General features: G+C 43.6%; 1 protein-coding gene and 1 long non-coding RNA gene across 7 annotated transcripts; one reads left to right on the forward strand and one right to left on the reverse strand.

Annotated features, from left to right (window-relative positions):
• Positions 1–2,821: 2,821 nt before the first annotated feature.
• On the reverse strand, positions 2,822–12,859 carry LOC112662156 (zinc finger protein 252). Of its 6 annotated transcripts, XM_035713898.2 has the most exons (7): positions 12,729–12,856; positions 11,878–12,068; positions 10,952–11,023; positions 10,570–10,732; positions 10,068–10,194; positions 9,273–9,386; positions 2,822–6,880 (listed from the first exon to the last, which is right to left on the reverse strand). In XM_035713898.2, the coding sequence occupies exons 2-7, from the start codon at positions 11,904–11,906 to the stop codon at positions 4,536–4,538; spliced, it is 2,850 nt and encodes a 949-aa protein (XP_035569791.2). In that variant the 5' UTR covers positions 11,907–12,068; positions 12,729–12,856; the 3' UTR covers positions 2,822–4,535. The 6 variants fall into 6 exon arrangements, with proteins under 6 accessions (XP_035569791.2, XP_048948804.1, XP_048948803.1 ...); XM_049092847.1 differs by lacking the exon at positions 10,952–11,023 and having other exon boundaries at positions 10,570–10,662; XM_049092846.1 differs by lacking the exon at positions 10,952–11,023.
• A 33-nt stretch (positions 12,860–12,892) lies between these two features.
• Positions 12,893–23,742, forward strand: LOC112662237 (uncharacterized). The gene is made up of 4 exons (XR_003138287.3): positions 12,893–13,002; positions 21,962–22,143; positions 22,418–22,550; positions 22,674–23,742. It is a non-coding gene; the product is annotated as an uncharacterized LOC112662237 (long non-coding RNA).
• Positions 23,743–25,359: the final 1,617 nt, after the last annotated feature.

Genomic DNA, 25,359 nt, shown 5'->3' on the forward strand with positions numbered 1-25,359 from the left:
ACTCTGGTAAACACAGCAATATCTTGAACTGTTGCCAATTCAGAGCCAGAACCTAGTAACCTCCACCCTAGGCTGATCAGCCTCAGACTACCAGGAACAAGCCTGTCCTCTACCAAGTTGGGGTCAGGGACCCATTGCCATGAGAGTGACAAACATGAGATCTGTGGGGGGTATCCCACTAAACAAAGGAAAACAGAGTTGTTACAGGACTTCGGGGAAGGGTGGATTTTAGGTGAAATCTATATGAAGCAGTGCTTGGATGTGTAGGCAGCAAAGCTGGGGTGTGAGTAGTAGGTCAACATCAGGTCTGGACTGTGAAGCGGACCCAGGTTCCTACTTCCTTGGAAACTGAAAAATTTAGATGTGAAATGCAGTGTCCCAAACTCCTTATTTGGTTCCAGTTGTAAATCAAGGCTTCTTCTCTGTGTCACAGTGACTTCTGTCAGAAAAGAGTCGGTATTTCATTCTAGATAATTTGTAGCACATTTGTTAGTCCGTGATATTGAAGAACAAAGTTTCTCACTGGTGGTAATCACACCAGTGAGAAAGGTGAAAATTAACAAGACAGGAAACCACAAATGTTGGAGAAGATGTGGAGAAAGGGGAGCCCTCTTGCACTGTTGGTGGGAATGTGAACTGGTGTGGCCACTCTGGAAAACCGTGTGGAGGTTCCTCAAAGAGTTAAAAATAGATCTGCCCTACGACCCAGCAATTGCACTACTGGGGATTTACCCCAAAGATAGAGATGCAGTGAAACGGCAGGACACCTGCACCCCGGTTTAAAGCAGCAATGTCCACAGCAGCCACACTGTGGAAGGAGCCTCGGTGTCCATCGAAAGATGATGGATAAAGAAGATGTGGTCTATGTATACGATGGGATATTACTCAGCCATTAGAAACGATGAATACCCATCATTTCCTTCAACGTGGATGGAACTGGAGGGTATTATGCTGAGTGAAATAAGTCAATCGGAGGACAAACCTTATATAGTCTCATTCATATGGAGAATATAAAAAAATAGTGAAAGGAAATAAAGGGGAAAGGAGAGAAAATGAGTGGGAAATATCAGTGAGGGAGGCAGAACATGAGAGACCCCAAACTCTGGGAAACAAACAAGGGGTAGTGGAAGGGGAGGTGGGTGGGGGGTTGGGGTGACCGGGTGACAGGCACTGAGAGGGACACTTGATGGGATGAGCACTGGGTGATATGCTATATGTTGGCAAATTGAACTCCAATAAAAATATATATACCAAAAAAAAAAAATCAGAGGTAAAATGTCATGACAGTTGCACATCTTTTTTGTGAAAGTATCGTCTCCTATTAACTTTGAAGCTGGTTTTATCTGTTTATGATTCCAAACCAGTGAATAGTTTAATAGATTTTCTTTCCCAGTCCGGGTGATTTTTTTACTTTCTCACCTCTGGTTAAGTGTGGGTATATCCTGTCTCTCAACGTGGTTACTCCATAATCAGCCACATTCCCTTTGGGGAAGGAAATAAGATGTAGTATAAAATGGGGGTGGGGAAGAGCCTCAAGGTCTTTCCTGAAGAGAATCTGGCCTTTTATCCCTTCATGAGGTTCAGGTCTTTTAATCAACTTTAATGTTTTTTCACTTATACTGATAGAGACTTTAGTAGGCCATCTACTTCAGTCTCAGGGACACCATCACCATTGTGCAGGGTAACTGTTCTGATTACTGCTCTGGCCATGGGCCTGTTAAGGTGACACACTTCCATGGCTTTGAAAGGATTGAGTTACTGTCTGGTATTCAACTATCCCCAGAGTTATGGAACCTATTTTCATGACAGCTCTCCTACTGCTATCCTTAGCCTATAGAAGTAGCATCTTTCACAGAAGTTGGAGCACCCTTGCCAATGCATTTCTCAAGCCTGGGTGACCCTTCTGGGCTGAGGGAAAGGTAGGCTGGGGCGAGTGAGCAGGGTATCAGTCAGCACTTCTGGTCACTGCAGAATGAATCTCTCTTCTGGAAAGCTTCCTTCCATCTACTGAAGAAGCTGAAATGTCCTTCTCAAGTATAACTGACTTAGGTGGTTTAGAAGCTGGGGGTGTCAAGTGGATGACTGCTCTGTGCTAACCAACAGTGTAGCAGAGACTCTGCACCATCAGGGGACAGTCTGGTTCCCAGCCAGTATTAGTCATCAACAAGCTAAAGAAGAAATTGGGTAACAGAGAAACATGACTAGAATCCAGAACATTAACAACTATGTAAATAAAAATTAATACAATTTAGGTGAGGTACTTAACTGAAAACTAAAACAAAGACTCATAGGAATTAGTCAGAAGGAAGTTTTAGCTGTTTTATGTAGAACATGCTGTTGGGCAATGATTGGGGAAGTTATAAGCCAGAGGCTCCTAACTTTGGATTGTTTTCTCATTTTCCTTCATTGATAAAGTACCTGAAAGCCTCATTTACCAAAACATGTTTAAGTAAAATGTACTATTTCCTATTTGGAATCAAGTCAGATGGGTCAGCCTTGGGGCTGCAAGCTCCCTGCTAGCACTCCTTCATTCTTGCGGTGCTGGGGTACAGCAGGACTCAGTAGGCATCAAGAGCCTGGGTGGTGGAGCCACACAGAGCCAGCACTGCTACCGAGCAGCTTCTCTGAGCCTCAGGCTCACCATGAAATGGGGTAAATAAAAGTACTTATTTCACTGAAATGATGTGGGGGTTTAATGAAAAAACCCACGCAAAGTATTAATCACAATGCCTGGTATATGCTACAGTAAAAATAAAAGTAAAGGCTTTATAGACTTAATCAGAAATTTTGTTCAGCATATAGCCCTTATTATCACAGTAAATTCATTCCAGTTTTTATTTTATTTTAAGTCAAAGCTATTCGTGGTGAAATGTGTTTAGGAGGATTACAATGGAGAGACAGATTTTCCAATCAGCTTTTCAACATTCTAAGATAAGCAAAGACCACTACCACTGCAATACAGACAACAGCCTGGAAAATAAGACCTGAAATGTAGGTCAAGTCAATGAAGGAGAAAAGATCAAATTCTAAGAAAGCTCCTTTAATAAACAGGAAAACTGGAATAACTTTATTAGTGAAAAGGACTCTATAAAGGAATAAAATAGCTAATTACTAAGTAATTCATTACTCTTAACCTTTCTTCTTTCTTACCCCGATTCTTATATACAAAGCATCATTCCATTGTAGCCTATCACAAATATTAACTGGCCAATCCCTTCTGAGATGTTGGTACATATGGCATCCAGCTTGTTCATCAGACTCTAAGCTCTCATTGCCAGATTTCAGCTTCTAGAACTGTCTCTCATAGACTGCTGTTGCTGAATTTCTCATATCTACAACCCATTTCAGCTCACTTTGATGCTAATCTTTCCTCCACAAAAAAAGTAGGAGAAAGTGCTAAAGAAGTTTCTGGAGAAGGAGGTTCTAAGGATACTGAAGTGAGCCACTCACAAGTGAATCAGGCAGAAACACTACAGGCAAGGGTAGCAATTCTGAAAACTGGGTCTAGGGAAAACAGTTTGAACATCAAGAACCAAAAGACACAGAGACACTGCTGACCAACATCACTCCAGAGGACAAAAGGCACCTTTAAAGCACGTAGAAAAGAGTGCATGGGTTGACAAACAACCTGCATAATTATCAACCTGCTCAAAGCCGCTTAATGACCCTGCCTCTCCTGGAGTCCTGTCCTCTGGTGTAGCAGACGGACATGCCAGTTTTCAGGGTCTGTTCAGTGCCAGGCTGCCCAGTAAAAGGGAACAACTGATGACCACTCACCTTTGCTTGCTGAAAAACGGATATGGAATACACCAACCTTGGTTTTAAGAACAAAATCTGTTAAGTCATATTCCATGCCACTGTGTGTCTACCTTATGCTTATTTTCCTCCCAATTCATAGGGTTTTGATTTTCCAAATTACCCTGTAGAAAAACTCATCTTACATGTGTCACTGGAGTTCTTAGCAGGATCTCAAAGTTTGAATCTACATAAAAACCTAAATTCATTCCTTAGCAAATTTTGCCAAGATTTCTCTGCTGTTTGGATTATCTGATGCTGAAAGGGATGACACTTCTGAAGCATCTCCTCACAATAAAACAAAAACATTTTGAAGAGGCCCAAACAAACCAACAATGAAATCCCAATCTGGCTCTATCATGAATCAAAGAGCAAGGATTCCAACTACTTTTCTTGAACCTGAAATAGACAATGAGGAAGGAAAAGCAGGTGGCCCCACAAAGTACCTCAGTGCACCTTAAAGTCTGGTGCTATGAAAACACAATCTTGAGTAAGTGTAATTAAATTGTGATCCTTTAAAATACTCAAGCATAGATCCACCCTCTGAATCTAAGGGATGGCATGTGACCTTGGAATTTTTGCCACATATTTTGGCATCTTGCTTTTAGTTAACAGTGCACTGGGAGACTGTTAAATCACTTAAGAGATAAATCTCCAAAATGAAAGCTGTAAAAGTGATGGCTTCCCATCAGTATACTGCTCCTGATGTAAAATAGTGAAGACTTTATTGAATAAAGATGTTATTCTCCATTGTGAACTTTATGGTGCTGAATGGAAGCTGACTGTGCAGTTAAGAGGTCCTCACGTTTAACACACTTATAGGCTTGCTCTCTGGTGTGAGTTTTCTCATGACTAGTAAGAGTTATTCTCTGGCTAAAAGTTTTCCCACATTCATTACACATATAAGGTCGCTCTCCACTGTGAACTCTCTGATGTCGAATAAGGTGAGAGCTTTGTCGGAAGGATTTTCCACATTCAGTGCATTTGTAAGGTTTCTCCCCTGTGTGAATTCTCTTGTGTTGGATAAGGGATAAACGTGCACTGAAGGCTTTCTCACATTCATTGCAAATATAGGGCTTCTCTCCAGTGTGAATCCTCTGATGCTGAATAAATTGTGAATGCTGACTGAAGGCCTTGCCACACTTCTCGCATTCATAAGGCTTCTCCCCTGTATGAATTCTGTGATGCTGAACAAGAGAGGAACGGACATTGAAGGCTTTCCCACAGTCACTGCACTCATAGGGATTCTCTCCAGTGTGAATCCTTCGATGGCGGACGAGGTGTGCACTCTGGCTGAAGGCTTTCCCACAGTCACCACACTCATAGGGTTTCTCTCCATTGTGTGTTCTCTCATGCTTAATTAGGGTGGATATCTGCCCAAAGGTTTTCCCACACTCATTACACTCATAGGGTTTCTCTCCAGTGTGGCTCCTCTGATGCTGAATGAGGTGCGAGCCCTGGCTAAAGGCCTTCCCACATTTGTGACACTCATAGGGCTTCTCACCATTATGGACCCTCTGATGTTGAACAAGGGAAGAGAGCACACTGAAGGCTTTATCACATTCATTACATTCATAGGGCTTCTCACCATTGTGTGTCCTTTGATGATGAATAAGATTAAAACTCTGGCTGAAGGCTTTTCCACACTCATTACACTCATAGGGTTTCTCTCCAGTGTGAATTCGTTGATGCTGAATCAGATGTCCCTTTTGACTGAACGTTTTCCCACACTCACTGCATCCATAAGGTTTTTCTCCAGTGTGAATTCTCTGATGCTGGATGAGGGACAAGCGAGCACTGAATGACTTTCCACACTCATTGCAGACATAGGGCTTCTCTCCAGTGTGAATTCTCTTGTGCTGAATGACTTGTGCACGCTGACTGAAGGATTTCCCACATTCATTACACCTATAGGGTTTCTCTCCAGTGTGAATCCTCTGATGAACAATAAGGGTTCGGTTCAGGCTAAAGGATTTCCCACATTCATTGCATTCATAGGGTTTTTCTCCTGTATGAGTTCTCTGATGCTGAATGAGAGATAACCGTGCACTGAAGGCTTTGCCGCACTCAGTACAGTCATAAGGTTTCTCTCCAGAATGAATTCTCTTATGCTGAAGGAGGTGCGAGTGCCTACCGAACGCCTTCCCACATTCCTTACACTCGTATGGTTTCTCTCCACTATGAATTCTCTGATGATGAAACAGGTTAGAACTATGACTAAAGGCTTTTCCACACTGACTACACTCATGAGGTTTCTGCCCACTATGAATTTGAAGATGTTGACTGTAAGATAAATGTGCACACTCACTGCACTCATAAGGCCTTTCTCCTGTGTGAGTGTTATGCTGCTGAATGAAGTAGGAATGGGCCTTGAAAGCTTTGCCACACTCAGCACAGGTATGGGACTCCCCTCCATGGTGAACTTCCTGATGTTGGCTGAGGACAGAGCAGTGGTGGGAAGTTCTTCCACATCCACCACTCTCACAGGGTATCTCTCCAGTGTGACTTCTCTGATGCTGAGACAGAGCTTTGCTTGGGCTGAAAAGTCTTCTACACTCAGTACATTCAAAGGATTTTTCTGGATTGTTAACCCTCTGATTCTCACTGAGAACTGAACTCTGCCTGGGTGCTTTCATGAACAGATCTGTCTGACAAGCTCTTTCTCCTAGATGCAAACACTGGAGATTAATGAGGTCCTGACTTTGTTGAAAGTCATTTACACATGGCACATTCTGGTGGAGACTACCCCCTGTAGATGCTCTATGAAATCTGACAGGGCTTGCATCTACAGTGTAGTCTACCTCCAGAGAACTGGATTTTTGGCCTTTTCCTGAAACAGGGGATTTCACATGTGTCAACGTCACTGGCCTGGAACTGTTCTTCTGGGAGAAGGATTTCTTAAGTTCTTCCTCTGCAGATTTTTTCCTGTAATTCTTTAACTTTCCCTTGGTTTTATTCATCTCTTCAAACTCAGATTCCTTGGAAACATTCCTTACATATTCTGACTTTGCTCTCCGGAACCCCATTGCTTTGGAAATTTCCTGTTTTGGAGTCAATCCTTTCTTTTCCATCAGAGACTGAAAACCTGAAAGAATGAAGAAAAATGAGTTACTAATATTTTACTATGGGAGAAAGAATTAGAGTATAAATAGGAACATTTATATGAAACAACTATCTCTTAGGAGGATACTGGACTTTTTTTCTTTTTAAAGATTTTATTCATGAGAGACACAGAGAGAGGCAGAGACATAGGCAGAGGGAGAAGCAGGGCCCCTCTGGGGAGCCTGATGCAGGACTCAATCCCAGGATCCTGGGATCACGACCCGAGCCAAAGGCAGATGCTCAACCACTGAGCCACCCAGGTATCCCTGGAACCTCTCTTTTGTAAACTGGTTATTATTAGAGCTGTAACAGGCTGTTATTTTCAGACTGTTTATCCAGACAAGGAGAGTGAGCTGAAAATGTTGATTAGATGGGGTCTAAAATTGGACTAAGTCATTTTAACAGACTTCAGTGAAGTACTCACAGAACTTTAAAGGTATTGACTTTACTACTTTTTTACTATTCTTGACAAGGGGACAAAGGCAATACAATTAGAGAAAGGATTTTTTTTTTTTTTTAAACAAATGGGACTGGAACTAGATATCCACTTGTAAAAAATTTTACTTGGTTCCGTAACTCACACCAGACACAAAAATTAACTCAATATGAATCACAGACCCAAATACCTAAAATTTTTAGTTATAAAATTTTCTTCTATAAGAAGAAAATCTTCTGGGTTAAGCAAAGTTTTCTTAGATATGACACCAAAAGCACAATCCATAAAAGAACAAACTGATAAACTTCATCAAAATTTAATAAAACTTCTAGTCTTCAAAGGACACTGGTAAAAGAACAAAAAGACAAGGCACACAGGGAGAGAAAATCTATGCAAAGCATATATCTGATAAAGGGACTGTATCTGGAACATTCCTACATTTAGAAGGCAACTCTTTAAAACTTAAGAATAAGAAAACAAAAACCCAGTTAAAAAACATGTGAAGACATGCACAGATGCTTCGCCATTGTAAATACACAGAAGGAAAAGAAGCACATGGAAAGATAGTCAAAATCTTTAACTATTAGGAAAATTAAAATTAAAAGTAAAATCACAACGAGATGCCACTATACAACTATCATAGTGGCTAAAATGAAAAAGACTCAACACACCAAGTGTTGATGAGGATGTGGAGAAAATGGAACTCCCATCCATTACTGGTGGGAATGTCAAATGGTGCAACCAGTTTGGAAAACATTCTGGCGGTTTCCTAAAAGTTAAATATACACCTGCCATGTAATCCGGCCATTCTATTACTAGGTATTTATCCAAGAGAAAAGGAATGTATGGTCATACAAAGATCTGTACACAAATGTTCATAGCAGCTTTATTTGTATTAACCCCAAACTAGAAACAACACAAATGTATGTTAAAAGAATTGATAAATTGTGGCATATCCATATAAATAGGATATTAATCAAAATAAATAAAGGAGTTATTGATATATAACAGATAAATATCAAAAGAATTATGTTGGGTCAAAAGATCTCAGACAAAAAAAGGGTACATGCTCTATGATTCCAATGATATGAAATTCTAGAAAATGTAATTCATATTGATAGCAAGCAGATCAGTAACTGGTTCATGACAGAGACGGGAAGGGGTGAGAGGATGGGATTACAAAGAGACAGCAGAGGATTTTGGGGGGTAATGGAATGTCTGCAATCTTGACTGTAGTGAACAGTTTCACACACATATAATGCAGAAATGTTACCAAATTGCACATCTTAAATATGTATAGCATATTATGTGCTTAAGATACCTTAATAAAGCTGTTTCTAAGAGGGGGGAAATTCAGATGGGGTATGGAGCCAGTATGCCAGAGATCCAACCCAGCTCTGTTCCTGGCCAGCTGTGATCTCAGGCCAGCAACCAAATCTCTCCATGCCTCAGAGTTCCTTGGGTACCGACTCTGCGAGGATATGGGAGGACTGTGTAAGTTCACTGTGTCAGCAAAGTGGACTCTGCTCCACTTACTGTGTACTATTTACATTATTTACATGCTCATATCCTTTGCTACACAGGAAGAAACCCTAGCTCATGTTTTTCCCCAAGGCCCTGAATCAGCCTGGGAACTCTGAGTGAGCAATAGCAGGAGTGAGTCTGGGTCGATGGCATGTCTCTGGATGGTCTTTCTAAGCAGCTAAGGAACAGCTGGCCAGCAAGGCCTGAGAAGGAGTGGATGATATACCTGAGCTCCTTTCTGGGATTGAAAGAGCATTTTGTAGGGTAAAGGAAACATAAACTCACTTATGGGTAAAAAATAGGGGTATTAACACAGAAAAAAGAGAAAAGAGGTAGACATGGAGAAGAGGGAAAGCAAAGCCCCAGCACCTGCCAGTAGGGGCAGGGGAGCATGGATGCATTCCTGGAGACTCACTTTCACTCTCATGACTCCGGATCCAGCTCTCCTCAATTTTCGCTGAGTATGGGGCCCATGGCTCTTCCCCCTTCTCTAGCCTGGAGATGACATCAGGTTTCGAACCTTGAAGTCCTGCTCCAGAGAAAGGAAGCAAGGCTGACAATTCATCCAAGTCCAGGGCAGGATGGCCCCATGGGTGGCACTTGTGTGTTGGTCATGACCTCCCCTGCCCCTATCTGTAAACCGAGGAGACAGATGCAGGCCTCTGCCCCAGCTGAAGAAAAGTTAAACCCAGCTCTTTGGGGGATAAGGATAAGGGACAGAGTTGGGGCCTGCACACATTATGCTAGAAGATTTCATAAGAGTGTCTTGGTGTTGATGTCCACAAGGACTAAAGGGAAGCAGCATATTCTGGTGTAAGGGAGGGCTCTGAAACCAAATGGATTCAAATCCCAGATCTGCCCCTGACCGCCTGTGTGAACTTAAGAAAGTGAGGATCTTTGTCATTTTTGGATTCAGTTATAAACCATTTAACCCAACATCAACCTTGAAGATACATTATGATTAACTGGGGATATGAATATACTTAGGGTTCAATGAATGCTATTCCTCTTCCATATTTCCTACAAGGAAATTGGGGGAGTCCATAGCACTGACTATCCTCTCCTCTGTGCAGACAAGGCCCACTTGAGTCCAGGGTCAGAAATGCTTTATATTTGGGCCCCGAGGGGAAGATGCCCCTGAGCTTTGAGCCTAACCCCAGTCCTATTCACTAGCAAGGAACCCAGAGCTGAACTTCAGAAAGGGCCTTACCCAGTGAGATCAGGTTCCTGTAGGTCTCCAGCATCACATCACTGTAGAGGCCCCTTTGAGCAGGGCCCAGACGGCCCCACTCCTCCCGGGAGAGTAGCACAGCCACGTCTTCAAAGGAAACCAAAACCTGGAATGACAATATTTTGTTGCATCTCCAGGGTCAGGCCCAGGGTGGTCCTGGGGTGGGGAGGACCCACTAGGCTCATCATGGGCAAAACCCCTTTGAACACATGTACCAGGCTACTGTCCTCACAAGAGTGGGCTCTTTGAGACCAGTACCATTTTGACTTGTCTTTGTCTGCCCAACTGCTGCCCTCTACTGCCCAGAGATTGGGAAGAGAGGGTGAAGCACATTTCAGGGACTTGAACTCAGGGACTGAGGACATTGGTGAAGAAAGGGAGCCATCTACCCTCTGGGACCAGCTTTTCAGAAAGAACCTTGAAGACATTCCAGCCAAGAAAGCAAAGGCTACCAAGAGATATCTCCATGAGGACCACTCACCTGGGACCCAGCAGGAAGGAGCTGCTTGACGGCCATCATTGGATCTCTTAGCTCATCCCAAGGAGGTGGGTGAAATGGCAGGTGGAGGGAAGACTGTAAAGGAATTTGACCAGCCTGCTTTTCACAGCAACACTGAGACTTCCATGCCTGGGTCTCAAGAGGTCTATAGTAGCAGAGAAGCAGAGACCAAGTTTGGGGATGCCAGAAAGCCCTGGGAAGGGCAGATGGACAAAGCACCCAGTGATCTCTGAGACTATATCCCCTTGTCCACCATGAGGCCTCCCCAGCAGCCTCCAGTACAAACAGCATCCTAAGTCCACCACATAATGGCTCCTGTGGGGAACCTGGCTGGGGTGGACAATAGGCTTCATCCCAGGCCCACCTCAGAAGTCCTGGAGAGTGGGCAAACAGCTCAGAACAACCAGGCTCCTCCTCTAAGGCAGGGTACAAGCAACTAGGGAGGTTGACAGACAAGATACCTGAGTCAGGTGATGATAGATGATAAAGGATAGAAAAATTACACAGCATGAGGGCAATAATTGGTGGTAGGAGATACTTTACACAAGATGGCCAGGGAAGGCACCTTTTATAAATCAACATCAAAGGAAACATTCAGATGGAGTGAGGGCAGGTACCACGTGGCATTAAAGGAGATACATCCCAGGAAGGGGAATGCATGGGTGTAAAGGCTGTGAGGTGGAAGCCCACTCTGTGTGTTCATGTAAGGGCAAGGAGGCCAGAAGGGCTGAAGTGCAGTAGGGGAGAGCAAGGGAGAGGAGAGTAGGGTGCCCCATAGGCTGTAGGACTTGGGCTTTTCTCTGAATGAGATTGGAAGCATCTGGAAGATCTAGGCAATGATATGACCTGCCATGTGGCCTCTACAGCTGCTGTTTTGAGAACAGACTGGGGGTGGAGGTGGGGGGGGGTAAGGATGTAAATAGGAAGAACTTTTAGAAGGCTCTAACAATAATCCACAGAGATGACAGTATCTTGCACTAGAATGGTGGGAGCAGGTGATAAGTGGTCAGATTCTAGATGCATTTCAAAGGTGTAGTTAATACGATTTGCTGATGAATGAGACCTGAAATGAGATACCAAGATTTCTGGCCTAAGCTATTAAAATATTGAAATTTCCATTCACTCAGAGGGATATGACTGCAGGAGTACATCTGAAGGGTAAAAATTAAAAGTTGTTTTTTGTACATGTCGTATTTAAGATGCCTGTCAGATTCACAAATGGAGAATCAGAGCTTTTGGATATACTGATCCAAAATTCAAGAGAAACGCTGAAGCTGGCTTGGTACGTACCCTGGGAAATGTCTGTATACAGGTGACATTTAGAAGCACCTACTGGGGGGAATCCCCGGGTGGCTCAGCGATTTAACACCTGCCTTGGGCCCAGAGCGTGATCCTGGGTCCCGGAATCAAGGCCCATGTCGGGCTCCCTGCAGGGAGCCTGCTTCTCCCTCTGCCTGTGGCTCTGCCTCTCTGGGTCTCTCCTGAATAAATAAATAAAATCTTAAAAAAAAAAAGAACCACCTATTGGGTTTTACCTTAGGCTGACAGGTGACTTGAGGGCCGTCCCTCCCAGGAAAGTCTTCCCCAACAGCCTGATACAAAGCCAGCTCCCCCGTCCACAGCGTCGCGCCCCAGGCATCGCACGGCGTGCCACGAGCGGACCTGCTCCGCCTTCGCTCCCAGACGACGCGGAAGCGCGGAACGCTGCTGCTGGAAGCTAACGGGGCGGACACCTCAACACACCACCGATTGGTGCAAACGTCTCAGATAAGTGATTTAAGACGACATTACCGCCACTCATCTAAGTGACCAACTTGACAAACGAAGACAGTGCATTGCACGGTATCTGCACGGCGTTGGCGAACATCCGACACGATCACCGCCCAGCCCTCGCTGAACGCTGCGCGGTGACCTGCCGCCCGGCCCTCCCCGGCGCCCCCCGCCGCCTCCATCCCCCGACTTCGCCCCGACCTCGCCCCTCCTGACGCCTTCCCCAACCAGCGGCCGCCCCGCCCCCCACGGCGGCTTTGCTCGGGGCTTTCCGCCGCCCCCCGCCTGCCTCTCGCCCCGCGCGCTCCGCACCCGGCGCCCCCCAGGGCCGCTCCGACGCCTCTGCGCCCACCGCCCGGGCTCCCACTCACTCGGCTCGGACTCGGGGCAGGTGCGCCTCGCGGACGCCGGACCCGGGAGCCCGAAGCGGCCGGGCCGGAAGTTGCCGCCCCGAACTTCCGCCGCGGCCTCCAGCTCGCCACCAATCGGATGCCCGGCTCCGGCGGCCGCTCTAGCCGCGCAGAGGACTCTGTGCTCCGGGTCCCGGGTCGGACTCGGGCCGGAAGTAGGCGGCTACGCGGGGTGGGCTCGCTGCCATGGGAAACTCCTGAAGAAAGGAGAAGGAGCGGAGAAGGAATAGAAAGGGTGAAACAAAATCTTTTATTTTTCTTATTTCTAACTAATCCAAAAGATTATTGTTTTTCAAAGTAACAACAGCAATAGTATGTCGGGTTGTTACAGCACATGGATGAACGACATGCGGTGTCGGGGGCCGGGGAGACGACCAGGGAGGGATGCTGGTTGTAAGCACCCGCGCTTCCTATGAAGCAGTGAGTTACTTGAAAGGGGCTCAGGCTAACTGTAAATATATATTGCAACCGCTAACATATTTTTCAAGGAAGTATAAATGATATGCTAAATAGAAATTGGAATTAAATAAGATGTCCAGTTAAACTAGAGAAGGAAGAAACAGGGAAAGACTTTTTCTTTTCTTTTCTTTTTCTCTTTCTTAAAGTAGGCTCCACGACCAATGTGGGGCTTGAACTCATCACCCTGAGATCCAGAGTCCCGTGCTCTCCAGACTGAGTCAGTCAGGCACCCTGGGAAATTTTTTTTTTTTAAAGGAACAAATGCAATGAATGAAAAACGGTTGCAAACATGCTGTATATTAACCTATACTCTTCTCAAGCTCTCATGGAACAGTCATAAAAATAAACCACATTCTGAGCCATAGAACACATCTTAGCAAACTTAAAAGGATAGAAATAATACAAAACATGGTCTCAAACCACAGTGAAATTAAGCTAGACATCAATAACAGAAAGATAGATAATCCCAAAATATTTGCAGATTAAACAATACACATGTAAAGGACAAATGGTTAAAAGAACATCTCAAGAAAAACTCTTAAATGTTTTAAACTAAATAGAGGTTAAAATCCAAGTTATCAAAATGTGTAGATATCAACAAACAGATTCCAAAGTTTGTAAGGAAAGGCAAAAGAGGGACGCCCGGGTGGCTCAGCTGTGCAGCGCCTGCCTTCCGCTCCGGCGTGACCCCGGGATCCTGGGATCAACTCCGCATCAGGTCCCTGCAGGGAGCCTGCTTCTCCCTCTGCCCGTGTCTCTGCCTCTCTCTCTCTGTGTCATCAATCAATCAATCAATCAATCAATCTTTTTTAAAAAAAGGAAAGGCAAAAAGACTCAATAGCTAACAGAATACTGAAGAACAACAAAATCTAAGCACTGATTCTACCCAACTTTAAAACTCTGTATAAAGCTACAGTAATCCAGGCAGTGTGGTGTTGATGAAACAGGAGACAAATAGATTAATGGAGCCGAATACAGAGCCCTGAAATAGACTCCCACAAAGAGAGCCGATTGATTTTTGATACAAGAGAACAGTTAATGGAGAAAGGATAGTTTTTTTTAAGTGACTTTATTTATTTTTAAGATTATATGTATTTTTTTTAGATTATATGTATTTATTTGAGAGAGGGAGGACACATGCTTGAGAGAGCATGAGCAGGGGGAGGGGCAGAGGGAGGAGCCAACTCCCCCCTGAGCAGGGAACCTTATGTGGGGCTCTATCCCAGGACCCCAGGATCATGACCTGAGCTGAAGGCCGATGCTTTGTCACCCAGGCACCCCTAAAGTTATTTAAAAACTGCTGTGCAGGGGATGCCTGGGTGGCTTAGTGGTTAAGCCCCGCTTTCAGCCCAGGGCCTGATCCTGGAGTCCCTAGATCGAGTCTGGTGGGGCTCCCTGCATGGAGCCTGCTTCTCTGTCAGCCTGTGTCTCTGCTTCTTTCTCTCTGTGTCTCTCATAAATAAATAAAATCTTTAGGGATCCCTGGGTGGCGCAGCGGTTTGGCGCCTGCCTTTGGCCCAGGGCGTGATCCTGGAGACCCGGGATCGAATCCCACGTGGGGCTCCCGGTGCATGGAGCCTGCTTCTCCCTCTGCCTGTGTCTCTGCCTCTCTCTCTCTCTCTGTGTGACTATCATAAATAAATAAAAATTAAAAAAAAAATAAAATCTTTAAAAAACCCCACAAACTGCTATGGAATTTTAAGTTCACAGCAAAATTAAGCAAAGAGTAGGGAGATTTCCTATGTACCCCTGCTCCCACATATAAACAGCCTTCCCTACTATCAAATTCCCACACTAGGGTTGAACATTTCATTTATTGATCGTTAATTATGTCCCTAACATGGGGCTTGAAGTCAACCCTGGGATCAAGAGTCCATGCTTCATTGATGGAGCTAGCCAGGGGCCCCTACAGTCAAACATTTGTACAATCTTTGAACATATATTGACACATCATTCTCACTCAAAAGTCCACAGTTTACATTAGGGTTCACTCTTGCTGTTGTAATTCTGTGGGCTTTGAAAACTGTATAATGATATGTATTTACCATTAGAATATTGTACAGAATAGTTTCACTGTCCTAAAAAATCTTCTGTGCTTCACCGATTTATCTTGTACCATCACTTAAAATGATAGTTTACCCCAAGTATATAAAAATCTAGGTGCAAAATTATTTTCTCTTAGCACTATGAATATATTATTCTATTGTTTTCTTATTTCCAGTGTTATTATTAACAGGTCTGATATTAATTATAATATTTTTCTTTTGTAAGTAATAATCTCTCTAAAAGATTTTGAGATATTTTTCTTTTTATATTCTTAAATTTCACTACAGTGTATCTAGTGCATGTGTTTTTTCTTTCTTTCATGTTTGACACTCAGAGCCATTTTGTCTGAGGTTGCTGATCCTTTATTCCAAGTCACATTAAAAATATTTATCTTCCATTTCTTTTTTCTTTTTTTTTTTATTTATGATAGTCACAGAGAGAGAGAGAGAGAGGCAGAGACACAGGCAGAGGGAGAAGCAGGCTCCATGCACCGGGAGCCCGATGTGGGATTCGATACCGGGTCTCCAGGATCGCGCCCTGGGCCAAAGGCAGGTGCCAAACCGCTGCGCCACCCAGAGTTCCCTATTTTTTCTTTTAAATATCAATTTTGATACTTCTATTTTCATCTTTCCTATCACTCAGGTTTTTTTTTCTTTTTTAAGGTAGGCTCCATGTCCAGTATGGAGCTGAACACAGGGCTCGAACTCATGACCTTGAGGTCAAGACCTGAGCTGAGATCAATAGTTGGAGACTTAACTGACTGAGCCACCCAGGAACCCCACAATTTTTAAAAAAAATTTTACCTGCCTTCATTCTTTCTGGTGTTTTATTTTCTTTTCTTTTTATAAAATATTTTATTTATTTATTCATGAGAGAGAGAGACAGGCAGAGGGAGAAGCAGGCTCCATGCAGGGAGCCCGACGTGGGACTCGATCCTGGGACTCCAGGATCACACCCCAGGCCGAAGGCAGGTGCTAAACCACTGAGCCACCCAGGGATCCCTCTTTCTGGTGTTTTCTAGAGAGTTCTTCAACTTTGATCTTCTGTCTCACTGATGTGTTTTCAATTACATTATTTCTACTACTTATCCCAGCTATAGTGTTCTTTATTTCAAATGTTAGTTTTCATATTCAGTAGTTCCACTTGGTTTATTATTAGTGCTTCTTTGTGTCAATAATATCATTTTATGTCTTTACAGATATTCACTTTATTTTAATTTTTTTTTATTTATTTATGATAGTCACAGAGAGAGAGAGAGAGAGAGGCAGAGACATAGGCAGAGGGAGAAGCAGGCTCCATGCACCGGGAGCCCGATGTGGGATTCGATCCTGGGTCTCCAGGATCACGCCCTGGGGCCAAAGGCAGGCGCCAAACCGCTGCGCCACCCAGGGATCCCTACAGATATTCACTTTATTTTAAATTCTAGTTCTGCTGTTCTATTAATTTTAATTCATCTAGTAGAGTTTGTACAGTTTGCTCCTATCTTTTATCATGATTGTGATTCAAAGATGTCTGAAACTTCTGCCTGTAAATTCATTTCCGGGTGACCAGTGCTCAGTCTCTAGATTACGTCACACCTAGTGACTTAAAAGAGGAAGAAGCATGTATCATAGTAGAGATACAGCTCACAATCTGCCTCCTTACTGACCCTCACCAGATGCTCATGCCTCTTGGGGGAACCTCCCTATATCTTCTCTTTTCATTAGTTATTTTTTTAAAAGATTTATTTATTTGAGAGAGAGGGAGAGAGAGAGGGAGAGAGTCCTCAAGCAGACTCCCCTGAGTGTGGAGCCTGATACAGGTCTCAATCCCCAGGACCCTGAGATCGTGATCTGAACCAAAATCAAGAGTCGGGTGCTCAACTGACTAAGCCACCAGATGCCCTGGCACTCGTCTTTTGAAAGAACTTATCTCCTGTAGTTGGAATCACCTGATTTTAGGGCTGTGGCCATCAAGAAGGTGATATAGAATATTCAGGGGTTAACTAGGTTCTGGTGACTCCTGATATAACTCCACTGGACTGCATGCTGCTAGGATTGTGTTTGTGTGTATAAGCCTGTTATGGGCTGAATTGTATCTCCCCCTCAACTCCAGAAGTCCTAGTCCCAGTACATCACAATATCACCTAATTTGGAAATCGGGCCATTGCAGATATAATTAGTTAAGATGAGGTCATACTGAAGTAGGATGGGTCTTAATCCAATTTGGCGTCCTTGTAAGAAGATGGCCATCTGAAGACAGACACAAGAAGATCATGGGAAGACCAAGGCAGAACAAGCCAAGTTATGCAAGTCAAGGAATGCCCAAGACTGCCAGGAAACAACCAGAAATTAGGAAGATGCAAGAAGGGATTTCCTTACAGATTTGAGAGGGAGCATAGCCCTACTAACATCTTGGACCTGTACTTTTACCCCCCAGAGTTGTGAAAGATAGATTCCTGTTGCTTTAAGCCACATGAGTTGTGATATTCTGCAATGGCAACCCCAGGGGGCCAATATACATCTTCACAGTGGTGAGGGCACAGGTAGCAATCTTCTCAAGGTAGTGAGGTGGGGAAGAAAAGGGCACAGTTCAAGAGCTTCCTTCCATCACCAGGGCCTGGGTCACTACTCCAGGGTTTCAGTTCTTCCCAAATTTTTCCTCTCCCAAGATAGTTCTTTAGTTCTTATAGCACTTACTTTTCTCCCCCAGTGCCATATACTTTTTGTTTACTTCTGTATGAAAGTAAGATCATGGACTCAGAATTTAGAATTATACTGTTTCTAACCAAAAATATGCAAGTAGAAAGTAAATAGGCTCCCACCAGTTGGATACTGGGAGGCCATCACACCTCAGTTTCTTAGTTTGTTAAAATGATGTTCCTTCTACACACAGTTACAGTCTAAGACAAAACACCTTCTCCAAGAATGCCTTATGGTCAGTAGTGTCTTGTGACATTTGTATGGAGAAAGGAATCACTCAAGCAAGAGGGGAGTGGGCTTCCTGACAGTAAGACAGGGAATAGGAAAGCTTGCATGACTTGTGGGGCTGGAGGTGGGGGGAAGCAGTCTTGTAGACATAAATTAGATCACTTCAAAAAGACTGAGATCTGATATTATATCTTTAAAAGGGGAAATTATGTTTTAAATATTTTATTTATTTATTTTTAGGAGGAGGGTCAGAGGAAAAGGAATGGAGAGTCTTCTTAAGCAGATTCCATGCTGAGGGTGGAGCCTGATGAAGGGTTTGATCTCACAACTCTGAGATCGTGACCTAAGCTAAAACCAAGAGGCAGATGCTTAGCCAACTGCACCACCTAGGTGCCCAGGAGAATAATTTTTTTCAGTAAAACATTTTATAAAAATGTATCATTTGTTGAGAATTTAACTTTCTCTTATAGACATGACATGTTCTACCAATTATGGGGGTAGTTCTTTTTTTTTAAGATTTTATTTATTTATTCATGAAAGAAGATATTCATGAAAGACACAGAGGGAGAGAGGCAGAAACACAGGCAGAGGGAGAAGCAGGCTCCATGCGGGGAGCCCAATGTATGACTCGATCCCAGACCCGGCATCACACCCTGAGCCGAAGGCAGACGCTCAACTGCTGAGCCACCAGGCGCCCCTGGTATATACAATTTTTCATAGTACTCTCCTATAATACTTTTTGTTTCTGTAGAATTGGTAGTAATGTCCCAATTTTCATTTCTTGATTTTAGTAATTTGAATTTTCTCTCCTATTTCCTTACCTAAAGGAACATACCTATTCATCTACCTAAAGGTTTGTCTACCCTGTTAATCTTCCAAAGAGATACATTTATTTATTTTATTTATTTTTTAAAGATTTTATTTATTTATTCATGAGAATACACAGAGAGGAGAGAGAGAGAGGCAGAGACACAGGCAGAGGGAGAAGCAGGCTCCATGCAGGGAGCCCGACGTGGGACTTGATCCCAGGTCCCCAGGATCACGCCCTGAGCTGCAGGCGGCGCTAAACCGCTGAACCACTGGGGCTGCCCAAGAAATACATTTAATTTCATTATTTTTCTCTATTGTTTTTCTACTCCCTATTTCTTTTTCTTTTTTTTTTTTTAATTTATGATAGTCACAGAGAGAGAGAGAGAGAGAGAGAGAGAGAGAGGCAGAGACACAGGCAGAGGGAGAAGCAGGCTCCATGTACCGGGAGCCCGACATGGGATTCGATCCCGGGTCTCCAGGATCGCACCCTGGGCCAAAGGCAGGTGCCAAACCGCTGCGCCACCCAGGGATCCCTCTACTCCCTATTTCATTTATCTGCTCTAATTTTATTATTTCTTTCCTCCAGAGAGTTTTGAGTTTAGTTTATTCTTCTTTGTTTTGTTCTTGGAGACTTTCTTGGTTCCAAATGTAAGCATTTATACCCATAAATCTCTCCCTTAACACTGTCTTCACTGTGTCCCGTAAGTGTTGGTATTCTTTTACTTTCATTCATTTCTATGTATTTGCCAGTGTCTCTTGTGATTTCTTCTTTTATCCACTGGTTGTTTAACAGTTTGTTGTGTAATTTCCACAAATTCGTTAATTTTCCAGTTTTACTTCTGTTACTGATTTCTAACTTCATCCTATTGAGGTCAGAGAAGATACTTTGAATATCTCTTAAAATCTATTGAGACTTACTTTGTGATCTAACAGAGTTTATCCTGGAAAAATGTCACATGTACACTTGTGAAGAACATGTAGTTTGGTTGGGCAAAGCATTCTATACATGTTTGTTAGATCTAGCTGGCATTTTTTTTTATTGTTGAATCCTTTACTTCCTCATTTATCTGCTGCATGTTCTATCCATTATTGAAAGTAGGGTATTAGGGACCCCTGGGGGGCTCAGTGGCTGAGCGTCTGCCTTTGGCTCAGGGCATGATCCCGGGGACGGGGACGGAGTCCCGCATTGAGCTCCCTGCAGGGAGCCTGCTTCTCCCTCTGCCTGTGTGTCGGCCTCTCTGTCTCTCATGAGTAAATAAATAAAATCTTAAAAAAAGAGAAAGGTATTGAAGTCTCCCAACTATTATTGTAGAATTGTCTATTTCTCTCTTTAATTCTATCAGCTTTTGCCTCATATATTTGATGAGTCTGTTGTTAGTTGCATAAATGTTTATAACTGTTATAACTTCTTTCTGTATTTAACTTTTTATTAATATGTTAATATATTAATAATGTCCTTTGACTCTTGTAAATTTTTTTTAAAAGATTTTATCTATTTATTCATGAGAGACACAGAGAGAGAGGCAGAGACACAGGCAGAAGGACATGCGGGGAGCCCAGGACCTTGGGATCATGCCCCGGGCCCAAGGCAGGTGCTAAACCGCTGAGCCACCCCGGCATCCCGACTCTTGTAAACTTTTGACTTACTGTCCATTTTGTCTGATATTAGTACAATCACCTGGTATCTTTTGATTCCTATTTGCATGGAGTATCTTTTTCCATCCTTTCACTTCACTCTTTTTGTATCTTTGGGTCTAAAGTGAACTCTTGTAGGCAGCACATAGTTCTATCATGTGTTTTTATCCATTCTGGCAATCTTTGTCTTTTCATTGGACAATGTAATCCATTCAGATTTCAGTAACTATTGATAAAGAGGGACTTTTGTCATTTTGCTATTTATTTTATATGCCTTATAGCTTTTTTGTCCATCATTTTCTGTATTACTGTCTTATGTGTTTATCTTTTGTAGTAAAATCCCTTTTTAACTTCTTACTACATATATTTTATAACTCTTTGTTGTTACCATAGGAATTACATTTAATATCTTTAAGTTAGGGGATCCCTGGGTGGCTCAGCAGTTTAGCGCCTGCCTTTGGCCCAGGGCATGGTCTTGGAGTCCCGGGATTGAGTCCCGTGTCGGGCTCCCGGCATGGAGCCTGCTTCTCCCTCTGCCTGTGCCTCTGCCTCTCTCTTTCTCTGTCATGAATAAATAAATAAATAATCTTAAAAAATTATAATATCTTTGAGTTATAATACTCTAATTTGAATTTATACCAGTTAAACCTCAATAAAAGAAAAGCTCTGCTCTTTACAGTCCTATCCCCACCCTTTTGGTTGTCAATATCACAGTTACATCTTTATACACTGTGTGCCTCAAAACATGAGTAACTATTTTAAATACATTGAATTCTTAAATTACAAAGAGAACAAAATTTGGAGTTGAAAAGCAAAGTTACAATAATAGTAGCTTTCAGACTAATAATATTTTGTTAAAAAATTAGTTTTTTTAATGTGGAAAACAAAAAAGTAGAGTTACAAACCATTGTTACAATACTAGCTTTTATAATTGCCCATGTGTTTACCTTTATTGAAATACTTATTTCTTCATATGACTTCAGGTTATTGTCTAGTGTCCCCTCACTTCGCCCTACAGGACTTCCTTCAGCCTTTCTTGCAGATTAGGTCTAATGGTAACAAACCCCCTCAAGCTTTTGTGTATCTGAGAATGTCTTAATTTTACTTCACTTTTGGACTGTTTGCCAGATATAGGGTTCTTCGATGACATTTTTTTTTTTCTTTTAGCACCTTGAATATATTGGCCCACTGCCTTCTGGTCTCCAAAGTTTCTGATGAGAAATCTGCTGGTATTCTTACTGAGGATCTCTTGTATTCAATGAGCCACTTCTCTTCTGCTCCTTTCAAGATTCTCTTCACTCAGCCAGGATTACTCTGATTATTATTTCTCAACAGATGCAGGAAGCATCACAGGCTACCTCCTGGGCTGCAGCCCTGACTGCCTCCCTGCCTGAGATGCATCCCTTGCTGGGGCGCTGAAATCTATATCTGCCCCATTCAATCCACCTGTTCCTACAATTACCAGGAGGATTCTAGAGAGGAGATGGAGGGAGTTGTCTAATGGAGTGAGTGGTTAGGTAAGATGATTGCCATAGGGCTTACATGACTGACCAAAATGGTCATTCGGGTAATGTCAGATTCAATCCTTGGAAACAATTGACCTTTCTTTTTGGTTTGTTGACTTTTACTTGTGGAGGAAACATTCATGGAAATCTGAAAACATGCAGTTGTTTCCTACTTCCCTTTCTCATTTCAGTCCTTAGCCCATATGCTGGGTAGTGGGAGGCCTGCTGGGCAGACCCCAAGGTCAGGCTTAGGTAGGTTCCCTGGCCCCACACTTTTTCTCCACAGCCTCTCCAGTGCACACACAATACCTGTTGGATGGAGGTGACCTTGTGGTCTGCATCTCACCCTGGAAGCCCATCCCATCCTGGCCACAGTGAGGGAGCCCCAACACAGACCTGGGCCGGCCCTACTTGCATCGGTGGGTCTGGGGACGTGGTTGTGACCCCAATTCCTGCAACAACCCCAGGCAGCTGGCAACCTACTCTGCCAGCGATGGGAACTTGGCTGCTGACTCTGTTCTGGGTCTGCTGTCCACTTCCAGGTTTCCTCTGAGTCTCCTATGTTCCTGTGTCTCTGGTTCTTTCATTGCCTCCACGAAATAAAGCGGCCATAGATCTTTATTCTCCACCATTCTTCAAAGGTAGCAGCCACAGATCCTGCCTGTCCTCTGCCCCCAACAAACATGGTAGGTTGTGTGTGTGTGTGTGGGGGGGCGGAGGTGTCCCTGTCTATCCTATGCCCCAAAAAACATGGCCCAAGGTACCTTCTGCCGGAAGTCTGGCGCAACAGTTGCTGGGTCAGCTTTCAAGTTTGTGGTTTTGGTGAGAGCCAAAAAAGTTGAACTAACACTAATAAAGATCATCACAGGTTTTAACCAAGTCACTGTGATCAGATAGACTGTTCCAGCCTCCTCAGATGCACATTGTGATCTCCAAATTACATCTACAGGCGACGAAACTCCACAATGTTGATTCCAACTGCTTTTAGTCTTTTTTTTATATATATATTTTAAATTTTTATTTATTTATGATAGTCACACAGAGAGAGAGAGAGAGAGAGAGGCAGAGACACAGGCAGAGGGAGAAGCAGGCTCCATACACCGGGAGCCTGACGTGGGATTTGATCCTGGGTCTCCAGAATTGCGCCCTGGGCCAAAGGCAGGCGCCAAACTGCTGCGCCACCCAGGGATCCCTAACTGCTTTTAGTCTTAAGGGCAGCCTTACTTGCAAGTTCTAGGGTCACTATATTGCCCCTCTGTGCTAACTGCATTTTTAGTGTCATGATCAGGAGCTACCAAGGATAACCTGAAACATTTAGCAATGTGCACAGTTACTATCGTGTTGTGTGACCAAAGTGTAAAAGTAAATGGATTACTCGATCTTCTTACCTTTGGGCAACTATGCCAGTTATGTGATGAATATGCTAACCGGATAGGAAGGACACACCAGAATGTCCCTGAGGCTCTGGGAAAAGCCCAGAGCCTCAGAGCTTTGGCTTCTGGCATGTGGACCAGGCTATTCACTGGTGACCCTTAGATGAACCTATCAACTGGCAAGTTAGTGAATTTTTTTTTAAATTAATTTTTATTTATTTATTTATGATAGTCACAGAGAGAGAGGCAGAGACACAGGCAGAGGGAGAAGCAGGCTCCATGCACCGGGAGCCCGACGTGGGACTCGATCCCGGGTCTCCAGGATTCGTCCTGGGCCAAAGGCAGGCGCCAAACCACTGCGCCACCCAGGGATCACCCAAGTTAGTGAATTTTAAGGGAGTGTTCAGATTAGTTTGGAAGGAGGTTGGTGTTGGTGAATATTATTGCCCAGGACCATGTGAGGACAGGAGAGATGAGAGGGACCAGGAGGCTGTGGGGTAGCAAAGGGAGGTGGAATGAGGGAAGTGCAGGTGCTCTCTCCTGGTGCTGCCTCATCCACCAGTTCTGATTTACCCTCCAAACAAGCAGACCTGTTTCCTCTTGCTCTGTGCTCCAGGCTGGGATGACCTTCAAGGGCTGTGTCTCTCTCCTTGATGGAGTGGTGCCTTCTAAATCCTGTTCAGTGGGGCTTCTACAGGCACATGACGTAGGAGACCTGCAGGAACCTACTCTTGCAGGGTAAAAACCGCCCTGCAAATCTTAACTGCATCTTAGCTTGATCCTCTCTAAGCATAACTGTGGGTTCTGAAGCTGAGTGATATTTGGGCTCAGGATCCATCAAGGCTTAAGACAAGAGGATGCCTTATCTCTCAGACAGTTTAGTACACTGGGAAGACCATGGGTTTGAAGTCAGACCTGGAGTCAGTTCTGTACTTAGAATCTTGTTCAAGATATTCAAATACTCTGAGCCTTGGTTTCTATTAAGCAGAGAATAATTCCTTTCTTACAGAGTTGTTTAAACAAATGAGAAAAGTATATTGAGTTCCTAATTGAATACCCAGTGTGTAGTAATGAATTAAAAAAAATTCAGTTTCTTCTTTTCCATTGTTAGGGAGAATTTGAAATAGGCTGTCTTTTTTTTGGGGTCCCTGATTTTATACTTTCTTCCTCTTTGAGCTCCTTTGATAACAAGCTTAAACACTCCAATTTCAGGACTCCTGCAAAGATCCAGCATGAAGCCCACACTCAGTGACACTTGATTTGTCAGCATCCCCATTGTTTTATCTGGATTCTTGGTTGTGAGGAAATACTGAAGTTGGGAAACTTGCAGAATCAAGGGAGGTGGTGTAGGAAGCAAGGATGCTTTGGAGGAACAGGGGGCAGCAGGCTCCACATAGCCAGAACTGTCCGCTCCGCTAAGTGAAATTTCTACCAGTGTTCCCTCTGCTTTTCTCTGATTCATGTACATAGGTCACATGTTCTCCCTGACTGGACTGTGGCAGGGAGAGGAAGCTTATGACTCAGCTTCCTAAGAAGACATCTTGATTTATCATCCCTCTAAGATTACACACAGCGGGCAGAGGCAGTTCCCCAAAAAGAAACTGGGTGCTATTAAGAAGGGGGCAGGTGGTGGAGAGCCAAAATACCCATGTGTGCCAACCACAAGACGATCCTTTATCCAAGCACTGTGCCAAGCTCTTTACGTTGTTTCAATTAATTCTGGCAACAAACCAATGAAGGCAGGTGCATCTATTCCCCCCTACTTTACAGGTGAAGAACTTGAGGATCAGAGAGATTAAGTACCTTCTTTAAAGTTTACACATTAAGTGTTAGAGCTGAGATTTGAATGCAGACA

The sequence above is a fragment of the Canis lupus genome, chromosome 13 (genome assembly GCF_003254725.2).
Source record: "Canis lupus dingo isolate Sandy chromosome 13, ASM325472v2, whole genome shotgun sequence".
Lineage (NCBI taxonomy): Eukaryota > Metazoa > Chordata > Mammalia > Carnivora > Canidae > Canis > Canis lupus.

Excerpts from the sequence above, each read along its gene's own strand:
- LOC112662156 (XM_035713895.2), bottom strand. The coding sequence starts at position 11,181 with ATGTTTCCTTTGATGTTGATTTATAAAAGGTGCCTTCCCTGGCCATCT. Across the intron at positions 10,195-10,569 it reads TCCTTCCTGCTGGGTCCCAG|GTTTTGGTTTCCTTTGAAGA; the intron begins GTGAGTGGTCCT and ends TTGTCATTCCAG. Across the intron at positions 6,881-9,272 it reads CCGGAGTCATGAGAGTGAAA|GTTTTCAGTCTCTGATGGAA; the intron begins GTGAGTCTCCAG and ends TCATTCTTTCAG.